This window comes from Trematomus bernacchii, unplaced genomic scaffold, assembly GCF_902827165.1.
Source record: "Trematomus bernacchii unplaced genomic scaffold, fTreBer1.1, whole genome shotgun sequence".
NCBI classification, from domain to species: domain Eukaryota; kingdom Metazoa; phylum Chordata; class Actinopteri; order Perciformes; family Nototheniidae; genus Trematomus; species Trematomus bernacchii.
The window spans coordinates 8,185,941-8,197,166 of record NW_022987342.1 but is presented as its reverse complement, the minus strand read 5'-3'; the positions used below and the strand labels follow the sequence as shown (position 1 = coordinate 8,197,166).

Genomic DNA, 11,226 nt, shown 5'->3' with positions numbered 1-11,226 from the left:
ATGGAGCGTGTTCTCTGCTCGTGTCACCTTCCTTTCACTGGTTTCCTCTTCACTACCAGCGTCTGACACCTACTCCTGCACTTTCTCTGCTTCTACTCCTCCACCTGGGGTCTGCTGACTGAAGTAATGGAAGGAGGAGTGGGGGGGGGGGGGCTTTGTATGAGGAATGATGTACATCAAGGCAAAGGGGAAAAAAAGGCTTAATTAGAAATGTATATTTGTCGCCACATGATCATAGTCAGTGCTAAGGCCTCATGGCTAAAAGGAAGGAGAGGTTCAATAGTTCACTGGTTCCAATTCTCAACATACAGTCTCCTCCAATCACAAGGTGAGTTTATTTCGCAGAGCCTGTATCTGAGTAACGGGCTACGGATGCTAACTTGTCTGTAGCTTGGTAAGCCCTTAAAGTACAGATTACCTAACAGTGAGCACTGCATGTACTGACAAGGCATGCTAAATTAGATTTAGACATAAGGCAGCTTTTTTTTTATCCTAATATTTTGTACTCCCTTGGTCACTTAGGCCCCATTTGGAAGGGAGAGCTCTGAATTAACTCTTCTTACAAGGCAGGTATTGGTAATTACATCAAAAAGACAGCAAGCAAAGGAAAGCTATAGGAGGTGGAAGGGTGGGGGGGCAGGTGGATGTGGGGGGGGCAGGTGGATGTGGGTGGGGCCCCGCTATGGACACAACAGCTGATTAACAGTGATATGGTCACAGTACACGACCATTGATACAATTATATATAAAAGGCAAACAAACTAAAGTTGATTGTACAGTTGCTTCGTACTACGCACTGAGAGAGGAAGACACCATTCTGCAGGGGTGGGGGGGTTAATCTCTTCAAGCAGCAAAGATCTGGGGACAAAAGAAAAGCAGGGGGGGGGGGGGGGGTTAAGGTGCTACATGGGGGGGGGGGGAGTTTAAGGTGCTACATGGGAGGTGGGGGGAGTTTAAGGTGCTACATGGGAGGTGGGGGGGGGGGGTGAGTGATTGAGGATGGCATGTTGGTGAGTGCGGATAGGGAGGATGGACGGAGGGATGTGATGGTGGGGGGTTGGTTTAAGACAGCGATGGCAGTAACAAAGGCATGAAATGCAAAAAGAAAAAGGCAGAAATGGTGGACATGGGATGAGTGGGGGGGGCTGAGAAATGTACAGGTTTTTTTTTATTTGTTATATTCCCTCGGCCCCCCCCAGAAAGAACACGAAGGCCTCCTTTAGTCTTTCCAGTCTTTCTTGACGTTCAGGTTCCACTCCCAGGACAGGTGGTCGTGCTGGTCGTCGTCGGTGAACTTGGATTTGATTACGTAGTTTCCGCGGGCCAGCAGGCCTTTGGGGGCCTCCTCCATCGTGGTGGAGTATTCGTGTTCAGTGCAGCGGGGGCCGTAGCTGCCCACCATGTAGTCAGACTTATCAACTGGAAACACACAAGACTGGATGTTATGGCGCATTTCCACTGCAGGGCCTCGCACGGCTTAATACGGTATGGTTAGGCCAGGCTCACTTTATGCTGCGTTTCCATTACAGTTTAGGAACTTGGGTAGTAACTATAGTAACGCAGTGTAGGCGGAGCCGTGACGTCATCTTCAATGCGAAACACAAAATCAACATCAGCCGTTAGCTGTTAGCACTCAGAGCTCACAGCTCCTCATATCTGTTCAGAAACTAGACAGAAGTTAAACAAGTACAAACCACAGACTGCCTGTGTCATGGCGAATACAGTCGCTGCTTTATTTATGTCTGTAGGCCGTTGTTGTGAGTGTGGACGGTCGGAGCATATACTGCGTTAGCTTAGCCGATCTCCATTCAGAAAACACGCATTTTAAAAGGTGTTTCCCCTGCCGTCTGTCTGCAGACTTGTCAAAGCATTAATTCATGGTTTTTACTAACCGGTATCAGTATGTTGTTACTTCGGCATCATTTTGAAACGTGTATTACAATTAAATCACGGTAAAATGTTCATTTTGTTGTAGTTGCCAGCGATTCTCTCACTAGTTTAGCATACTCAGCCCAGTTGTTGGCCCGGAAAGAACCTCGATTTTGGAGAGCCAGAAAAACTGTGAAAAAGTACCCGCTAGCCGGAACTACGCCTAGTGGAAACGCAACCAAAAACGGACCGGGCACGGCACGCTTAAACCGCGCTGTAGTGGAAATGCGCCATTAGTGTCAGAGAGGGAAATACATCGATCTGTGTGGATCTGACAGTGAGTACAGACCGGGATATCAGAGACTCTATATCTACGATTCATGTGTATTTAACATGAAGGATATAACCATGCTGCTGTTGCTGCTTGAGCATTAATTACTGATACGATTGACAGCTCCGAGATTAATTCATAAAGAAAGGAAGATATTAATAAACATTGTGGGAGTTTGCTAAGATAAATTCATAAATTAAGAGAAGAATCATTGGTTAGAAAATCAAAGTTTGGGAAGCAGGGTATCTGAACCCCATGAGATCAGGTAGTGTGTCATTCACTTGACTCGAATACTGTTTAACTGAATTACACTCAAAGTAAACTATACATACATACCAATATCTTTAAGTTACCCACACTGAAAAAACTGAAACGTTGACTTTAATTAAATGCATGATGTTAACAGATTTCAAATAACTGTATTAGGTGAAAGCAATAATATTAAGTTTAAGTAAAAAATAGGTTGAACATAATATTATTGTTTTCAGCTAACCTAATACAGTTATGTCAAATCTGTTGACATAATACACTTAAAGTCAACGTTTCAGTTGTTTCTGTGTAGAAGGCATATTGGGATTGACATGAGAGAAACTGGTGTTTTTCAACAGACAGTCATCAGAAATTCTTCACTCACTCTTAATTCCTTTCCTGTACGTCTGCTGCACGTACTTCAGACCCGAAACTATCTCCTTGTTCACCTGAGGAGAGACACACATTGTTACAGGGTCATATCGAGGGTTAGAATATAAAAAAATACTTGAGGCAAGGTATGCTTGAATCAGAGAGAGAAAAGGTCAAAGTATGGGGATGCAGGCACATCTCTAACCTTTTAGATATATTTCTGTTTTCAAAGTGTGCAGTTGTTTACGTCCAACCCTCCTGTTGTGTTCGTTTCCCTCCCCCTTACTTTGGTGATCCCGGGCCAAATGTGACTGGTCTGTTTTTACTGCTTACTCATACTCATTCATTTCCTATGAAAGTCATTTTTGACCGGGAACATCAAAGGTGTCTACTAAACCACTCAAAATTCAATGAAAGTGATCAGCAATGTTATATGTTCAAATGTTGACTGTGGAGGATATCATAAGGCCTTGAGGCAATCAAATGTTAAACACAGTATTTATGGTTGCTGAAAGTAGTCAAACGGTTTGACCCGAGCACCACAGCAGGATTCATTAGCCAGCATTTGGCTGAAAAGTGGACTGTTTCACCATTATTTTGTCTTCACTGACAAAGAATCCCAATAACCAATATCAGAAATGTTCAAATATTAGCAGTGTCAAATGAATCAGCTCTGATGTATTAGGACAGAACCTTTTCCATAATGGCAGTAGATGCCAGGGGGAGATACCCTATGAGCATATTTCCTGCATCTAGCACAGCTCTCACCTTAAAGCTGATCTTTATTTTGTATTCAACGCCCTCCTTCAGAACAAAGCACTGCTTCTTGAAGGCTTCCAGGTCTCCTGTTACAAACAAGAGAAAAAGCACAGGCATATCAATAGGTTTCTTCATGTTAAAATATGCTAAAAAATGTGCTACAACTTGACCCTGTTAAGCTACACTTATTTATATGTTTTTACAATATGGCAATTAGCCATGAGCAGTTCTGGTTCACATTGTACCCATTGGTGCACAGAAAACACAAACTGCGTTACATTGATTGAATCTTCTGCAGTTATAGAGTGGTGCAGTGATGATGTATGTGTGCAGGCTGACCCTGAAGTTAGCATCACAAGGGCTCCCTACAAAAAAAGTGATTTTCCATTGAGTTTTGCAAATTGCAGAAAATAAAATTGTTGCAAACACACATTTATGATACTTACACATTTTGTTCAGCAGGATAATCTCCACATATTAACACCATGAAGTAACAATGCAATTGGCAGAAGTAAAAAGCTAACATCAGGGTATTACAAACTACATCAAAGTCACGTCTTCACCGCGAAGCTAAAGTCGGCTAATTTTCCGCATGATGATGTTGAGTAGTCTCATTCAGTCACTTGTTAGCAACCTCTGCTTCAGAAATGTCCTCAGTGGGGTAATTACTGACTTATTTGATCTCCTAAGCTTATTTCTGGCATCTAACACGCGTTGACTGAGAAAAGGGATACAGAAGTGGTATTTTGCTCATTCATTTCCCGACTGATTCCTGCACCACTCTTAGGGGAGTGTCATCTTTTATATGATTTCCAAGCATATTATGGACATTCATTTGTGATGTAGCTACATAGATAATGATGGACATCCATAATGATATCCCAAGAGACAGTAAGTAGGAAGTGACTCCTGTCCTGGTGGTTCAATTGGTCAAAAAGTTAGTAGTTTGACAAGAAAAAGGGGTTTCTGATGCAAGAGTATTAAAGTACGTTAAGTGCCTCCATGTGCTGCTGAAGCTGCTGACCGTAGTGATAGGTGGGCCAAATCAAGGCCATAAGAAGCAGCCTTGACTCCCTTACTGGTAGCGATCTGACTCACTGAGTCTGTATGACTCATCCTAGACAGCATCCAGAAAAAGTATTCTCACGTAGAGCTTGTTCACTTTTTGTTGACAGTGTAGTATCTTTCCTCCAATCTATTTAAAAGGGCAGTGAACAGAACATATGTTCTCTATGTTAAACCTATACACTATAGAAATATACTACAACCATCCACTGTAAATGTTAAATTATAACCTAAACAAAACTAAGAAGTAACCAAAAACAATCTGCAGTCATCAAAGAGGATATATTCTGCTCATTTTCAGGTTCACATTTGTATTTTGTGTCTCTACTGTTGTTCTTTACTGCGATTGGACGAGTCTGTTTGTTTCAGCTCATATGAGATGGTCATGTTTGTGTCTCTCCGCAGCTCAATGATGACAGAGAGGAGCAGCGGTGTGTTGGACGGCTCTGTAGAAAGCCCTTGTTGCTTCATTTCAGTACGTTTGATGCAAGTTTATACTTGCGATAAAATGAATCGAACCACAAACAGCTAATCTGTCCAGTAATAGATGTCGTTGGATATTCTTTTTTTTTTAACTGTGTATTTAACATTCTATTATGGTAGAAATATTAATGTCTTATACCTTACCAAGAGTTTATTTTGATATGGAATACTTCATTTTGGACAAGGAAATGGTCCGATTTAAATAGCTGAAAATCAGAATTACTTTGACGTAGGCAAACCCATAATCAACAAATGCTGAATTGTTTTAATTCTAATGATATGATTGGAATTAAACATTTCTAGCTGAGAAGCTGGGAGGATCCGGAGTGATGCAGGGAAAGGTAGGACAGAATGTTCCGGATGGATTGTAATCTAGGTCAGCTGGGGCACGTCTGAACTGCTGAGCCACTGGGAATATCGAAAAGTACATTTTTACAGTCATCAGCCAAACAGAAAAAAGAAGATCCAATCTATGTACCTCGTCTATGCCTCTCTACCTCTGTCAGAGAATCCATATTCATCTACAGCATGCACAGACTCAAACCTCACGGATCTGGAAGTACAGCAATGTCGGGGGGAAATCAAAATAGGCAGAATCACTACAGGGGTCAATGTGTGGTCAAGAAAAGAGAGGATGTGGATGTGTACCAAAATCAGTTTAAGTATGAATTATTGGGTCAACAAGAGATGCTTAATTTGTAATAAAGATGATCTACGGTGGCCCTGAAGTGCAAGTCAAAACAACATTTCAGAAAACGCTACAGCATTTCAACTTTTACGGAAAGGGTATTCCTTTAGGGAGAACACTTCTTGTTTGTGATTGGACAGAGCCAGCCAGAGAAGCACTGCTGTGATTGGTTGTTTTTGCTGCCACTCAAGAAATGACGCTTCGTGATTGGTCAGCACCCAACAGCGCAACATGTCCCAAAACATCAGCTGTTAGCTGTTAGCACTCAGAGCTCACAGCTCCTCATATCTGTTCAGAAACTAGACAAAAGTTAAACATGAACAAACCACAGACTGCCTGTGTCATGGTGAATACAGTCGCTGCTTTATTTATGTCTGTATAGGCCGTTGTTGTGAGTGTGGACGGAGCAGCTACAGATTAGCTTAGCCTGATCGATCCAATCTCCATTCAGAAAACACGCATTTTAAAAGGTTTTTCCCCTGCCGTCTGTCTGCAGACTTGTCAAAGCATTAATTCATGGTTTTTACTAACCGGTATCAGTATGTTGTTACTTCGGCATCATTTTGAAACGTGTATTACAATTAAATCACGGTAAAATATGTTCATTTTGTTGTAGTTGGTATCTATCATAGTATTTGCATGGATATAAGCCCCACCCCCTCTCCAGCGCGTCTTGTTTGAATGACAGGAGTAAACACAGCTGACAGCCGCGGTGAAACTCGAGCGATTAGAGTTCTGGCGCTAAAGCTAAGCTAACCACTACTATGGATGGAGGCAATGTTACAAATAAATAATTGTATTAGTAATATATTCACTGTTTCAACATGTCGGATAGCCCTTTTCGACAGGGAATTGAAGCCACTGGGTGTTTCTCAATCGCGAGTACGCTTGCTTGGTAGCACATGTCTTCCGAGTCACTTCCTTCAGAAGCTAGGCAAGAATACTTCCTGGCATTCGGAAAACGAAGAGTGGAACAGGCTAGCAAGTGTGCAGGTGTGCGTCATATGAGAGGCCCCGCCTTACATCTTCCGCCACAGATTTGGGGAAATTGGTCCATGCGCGAAGTCTACCCATGTGCAGCCTCGAAATTTCCCCCAAACCAAGGACCCGGCCTCGGTGGAATTCCAAGTATGCTGGACATTGGAATGGTCCTGCTGCGCCACTTGATGACGCAGCATCCTTGAAATATTGGCTTGGAAGCCAATATCCTCGCGATTGAGAAACGGCCACTGTCTATGCTCTCTTCAAAGCCACCAGACTCCATTGACCAAAACAGACCTTTTATTATTGAGTGGTGAATCCAAACTAAGCCTTCAAAGGAGAGTTTCATATCAGTATGTAGTGTCTCTACTGGGACATGTCTCCATGCTTTAATGTTCAAAAAGCTCTTTATTCTTCTCATACTGCCTGTGCTGCAGCACCTCTTTTCACCCTCTGTCTGAAACCAGAGCCCAGTCTGCTCTGATTGGTTAGCTGGCCGGCTCTGTTGCGGTCAACCGCTTATACCCCTTTCACACCAACGGTGTTTCAGGGCCGGTTCGGTGCTGGTGCTTGAAAAGCACCGGGTTTTCCTGTTCACACCGCAGCGGAGCAGCGTCATAGCTCCGGAATCCGGTTCGTTTCGAGCACCAAAAAGTTGTCCGTCTAGAAGCAAGAACCGCATACGTCACGCTTACGTCGGAGGGGGGCGAGATTAACCTGAGCTAACACTTAAGGCGAGTACGGCAAATAAAAGTTGTAACAAGCAGTAGTGCTGAGCAAAGTGACTAGAACGCAACCACACACTTGTTAAAAAAAACACACTTTATAAAGTCAGGCAACACTAACCAGGCTTCGTGTGATTCTGTTTATTTGTACCTTACTTTGACCATCCGTTCGCTGTTATTGATCATTGTGGAGAGCAGGCAGACGTTTTGTTTGTTATTATAGCAGCTATCGGATGGAATCAATACATGGGCTGCACAGGTTGTCATGTCCGACTATCACAAGTAGAATCATAATGAAAAATACGTCGGTAAAAAGTGCCTGTAGAAAACTGCTTAGCAAGTAGTCAGTTTAGCTTTGGTTGCTATGCTAACATCACCCATGTTATACCAGAGAAACTTTCATAACAGCGTTGTGATGCCAAACAGCGTCAATTCAGACTGACACCAAACAGCGTCAATTCAGACTGACACACATTCACTTAAGGGGAACTGGGGATATGTATCAGCTGCTTGTGTGACTCAGACAGTGAATACTTTAGAGCCGTGTGAGCTAACCCGGAGCTAACGGGAGAATACACTCGTGGAAGAGCAGCCGGCCAGCACTGCAGCGGTCGGTAAATGCCGCTGAAACACATTAATAAACAATGAACCACGGCACTCTGGAGAAAAGTATAAGGTTGGAGAAGTCGTTATTTAATTTAATCTGGCTTCGTATGATTAAAAGCAACGCAGTCCCCGGCCCGTTGTTGTTGTGAGGTGAGCTCCGGCGTTGGGGAGAAACTCAGCGACGTAAACTGTGACGTCATGACGCAGCAGCGGCAGCACCAGTCGGGCTCTGAGCGGTGTGAAAAGAGCCGGCGCTAAACCGAAGAACCGGTTCTGAACCAGAAAAGCTCTAGCACGGAGCTTGAACCGGAGTTGCGTTGGTGTGAAAGGGGCATTAGAGATGTCCCCAACCTTAGCCTACCACGTACAAGATCTTACCTATCTAAACATTTAATTCAACAGGTCTCAGATCTCTTATTCCCATTAAATACGAATAAACTAAAGCAGCCTGGAGAGGGACTCACCCTGCAGGTCCAGGATCAGCGGGTCCGGGGCGGTTTCACACACCAGAGACATCTGGGTCACTTGGACATTGGGAGTAGTGGGATCTGAAATAGAATTAAAAAAACAGGTTAATGGTTCCAGATGGGACATTTTAGACAACGTACACAGTTGCAGCTTGGATTTAAACACCTTTGACTGTGTAGGGAATTAACAGAGAAAATGTAAACAGACTTGGACAGTCACAGAAAACCACGACCAGTGCTGCCTTCATTTTAACCCCCTTTGCGGTCCATTTTAGAGGAAGCAATATGATCATTTTTGAAATAATAAAATCATGTTTAAAGCAATATATTGTGTCAATTTATTGATTCATTTGGTGACTAGCTGTGTAATGAGCACAAAATAAGCAGCGAGCCAGTCATTATAGCAAAAGAACCTCTTCAGGACGATCGGGACCCCGACCTTTAATGACAGATATTTTTATTTAAAGGAGAGGTGTCATGGCCATTTCCACTGATCATAATTCCATTGTTGAGGTCTACTAAAATAGATTTATATTGTGCATTTTTCCAAACTCACATTGGTTTCTCATACAGCATCTCTGTACTACGTGTATTCACTGAATTTCACTCTCTGCCTTTAACGGCTCGTTGTAGCTCCAATAGCTCCAGCCCCCACCCTCCCTGTGAGCACAGTGTGCTCTGATTGGTCGGGACGTTGTGAATCGCGCTGAGCTCCGTGGAGGTGTTGCTTCCTTGTTTAGGATACATAGCGAAACACAGCCAAACTCATCCTGAGCACACACAAAGTCACATCCGAAGTAAAAACAATAAGTGTGGCTTGATATTGAGTAAGAAAAAGGTTGATAAACGCTGTGAGAATGGGTCTGCAGAGAGAATTTTGCCGCGATCCCAACTGTCTGTTATCAGCCTGCAGCCAGGGAGGAGAAATCAGCTGAGCTGCCTGCTCCCTGCACACAGATGTGTGTGTGAGGAAGTCCGTGGATTGGTCAATTTGGACCAATCAGCGGGGGCTTAACGTAACGGCTCCGCGGACGTAACGTAACGGCTCTTCGGGATTGGTCCATTTCGTTCCGGGTACCGCTTGACATCATGCCGTACCCGGAACGAAATGGAAGACTCAAATGGGCAGTGACGTATCTCCAACGAGGCGTTTTGGGGAGGTATTTTCTGTGTTAGAGTTTTTCTCGCTACAGGGTGTACTTTGAGGGTTTTGACTCTGCACACCGTTTACATGCATAAAAACCTTCATAACACACAAGGGGACGGGTAATAACCGGAAAAGCATGACACCTCTCCTTTAAACACTTTTCTGTACAAAACTTAGCCGAAGGTCACGTGGTGAGTGCAGCGGGCTCAGGGGAAGAGAAATTAGGACAGCTGTGCTGTAGTTGGAACAGCCTCTGCATTAAATACACTTTAGTTTATTCTCAGTCTCTTTTCTCTTCACTCATTTAGGGCTGAACCATTGATCATTTTATATCAAAGTAGTAGGGCTGTCCCGAATACTATTTTTCGGGCTCCGGATATTCGGTAGTAATCAGCAGCGAATATTCGGATATTCGGTGCACGCGGGGGGGGGGGGAACCTTCATTTTTCAGAAGGTTCGGTTTGCGTTCACACAGGCAAAATTCAAAAGGACTATACACTTTAAACACAAGTCATGTGCACGGAAATGCTGTTCAACAATTGGTCAGACATTAACAGGGATAAAAAGGCAAATCATGGTAATTTCTAGCGTAGCCTCCACCATGGAGCATCGGCTGTTAATCTGGAGATCATATCAACAGACTTTAACAACGGCGCATATGATTATACAATCAGACAACGTGCGATAACAAACATAACCCATATGAGAGACGTTCTGCAGTAAGGAGGGTGTTTCACCGACGACAGGTGGCTCTGACTTTTATGTATAGTTGACGGAGCATTTTTACTTTACATGACACTGTTCAACACTTCATTCTGCTTCACTCTTTCGCTAAAGATTTTGAAGACGGACTCGTAAATACTACGCTTCCTATGTTTTGGCGCAGACTGCATTCACACCAGCGATGATCCGCTCCAGAGTGGTCCGAGACCTCCTCTTTTAAGCGGACCAGAGTCCGGTTGTTTAGTTCACTTCAGAGATCTTTGACTGTGTTCACACCGACCCAAACTAACCGCACCAAGCGGGTAAACGCACCAGGGTTCGATTCAACCGGACTATACAAGGCTGGGGTTTTTTAAACGAATATCCGAATAACGAAATTGAAAACCGAATAGTAGGCCAACGACCGAATATTCGGATATTCGGGTACAGCCCTACAAAGTAGTACTCAGTTTTGAAAGAGCTCTGAAATAGGTTTTAACACACAGTTGATAGTATGTTAACTGTTAACTGTATAGGATAGGGAAAGGTTTAGGATGGTGACTATTGATTTTGACAATAGCAGATTGACTCAGCTGTAGCTAATCAATGTTAATTCTGTTAGATTCAAGAAGAGCTTGGCTGTAGTGTTAATGTGCTCTCATCATACCAGTATAGGAAGGTATAGTTGAAGAAGAACCACCACTATGTACTACAACTAAAATAACATACTACATATCAACATACTTATCAACTTAGTGATAATAATCTAACATCGAAATGTC

At 43.3% G+C, this 11,226-nt stretch overlaps 1 protein-coding gene across 1 annotated transcript in view; it reads right to left on the bottom strand.

Annotated features, from left to right (window-relative positions):
- Positions 1-1,175: 1,175 nt before the first annotated feature.
- LOC117482388 (rho GDP-dissociation inhibitor 1-like) overlaps positions 1,176-11,226 on the bottom strand; it is a 14,971-nt gene continuing 4,920 nt past the window's right edge. The window contains exons 3-6 of the mRNA XM_034130507.1: positions 8,593-8,676; positions 3,590-3,666; positions 2,835-2,898; positions 1,176-1,419 (exon numbers count right to left, since the gene is read on the bottom strand). Of these exons, the coding sequence (XP_033986398.1) occupies positions 1,220-1,419; positions 2,835-2,898; positions 3,590-3,666; positions 8,593-8,676 (425 nt within the window). The 3' untranslated portion in view covers positions 1,176-1,219. The remainder of the gene's footprint in view (positions 1,420-2,834; positions 2,899-3,589; positions 3,667-8,592; positions 8,677-11,226) is intronic.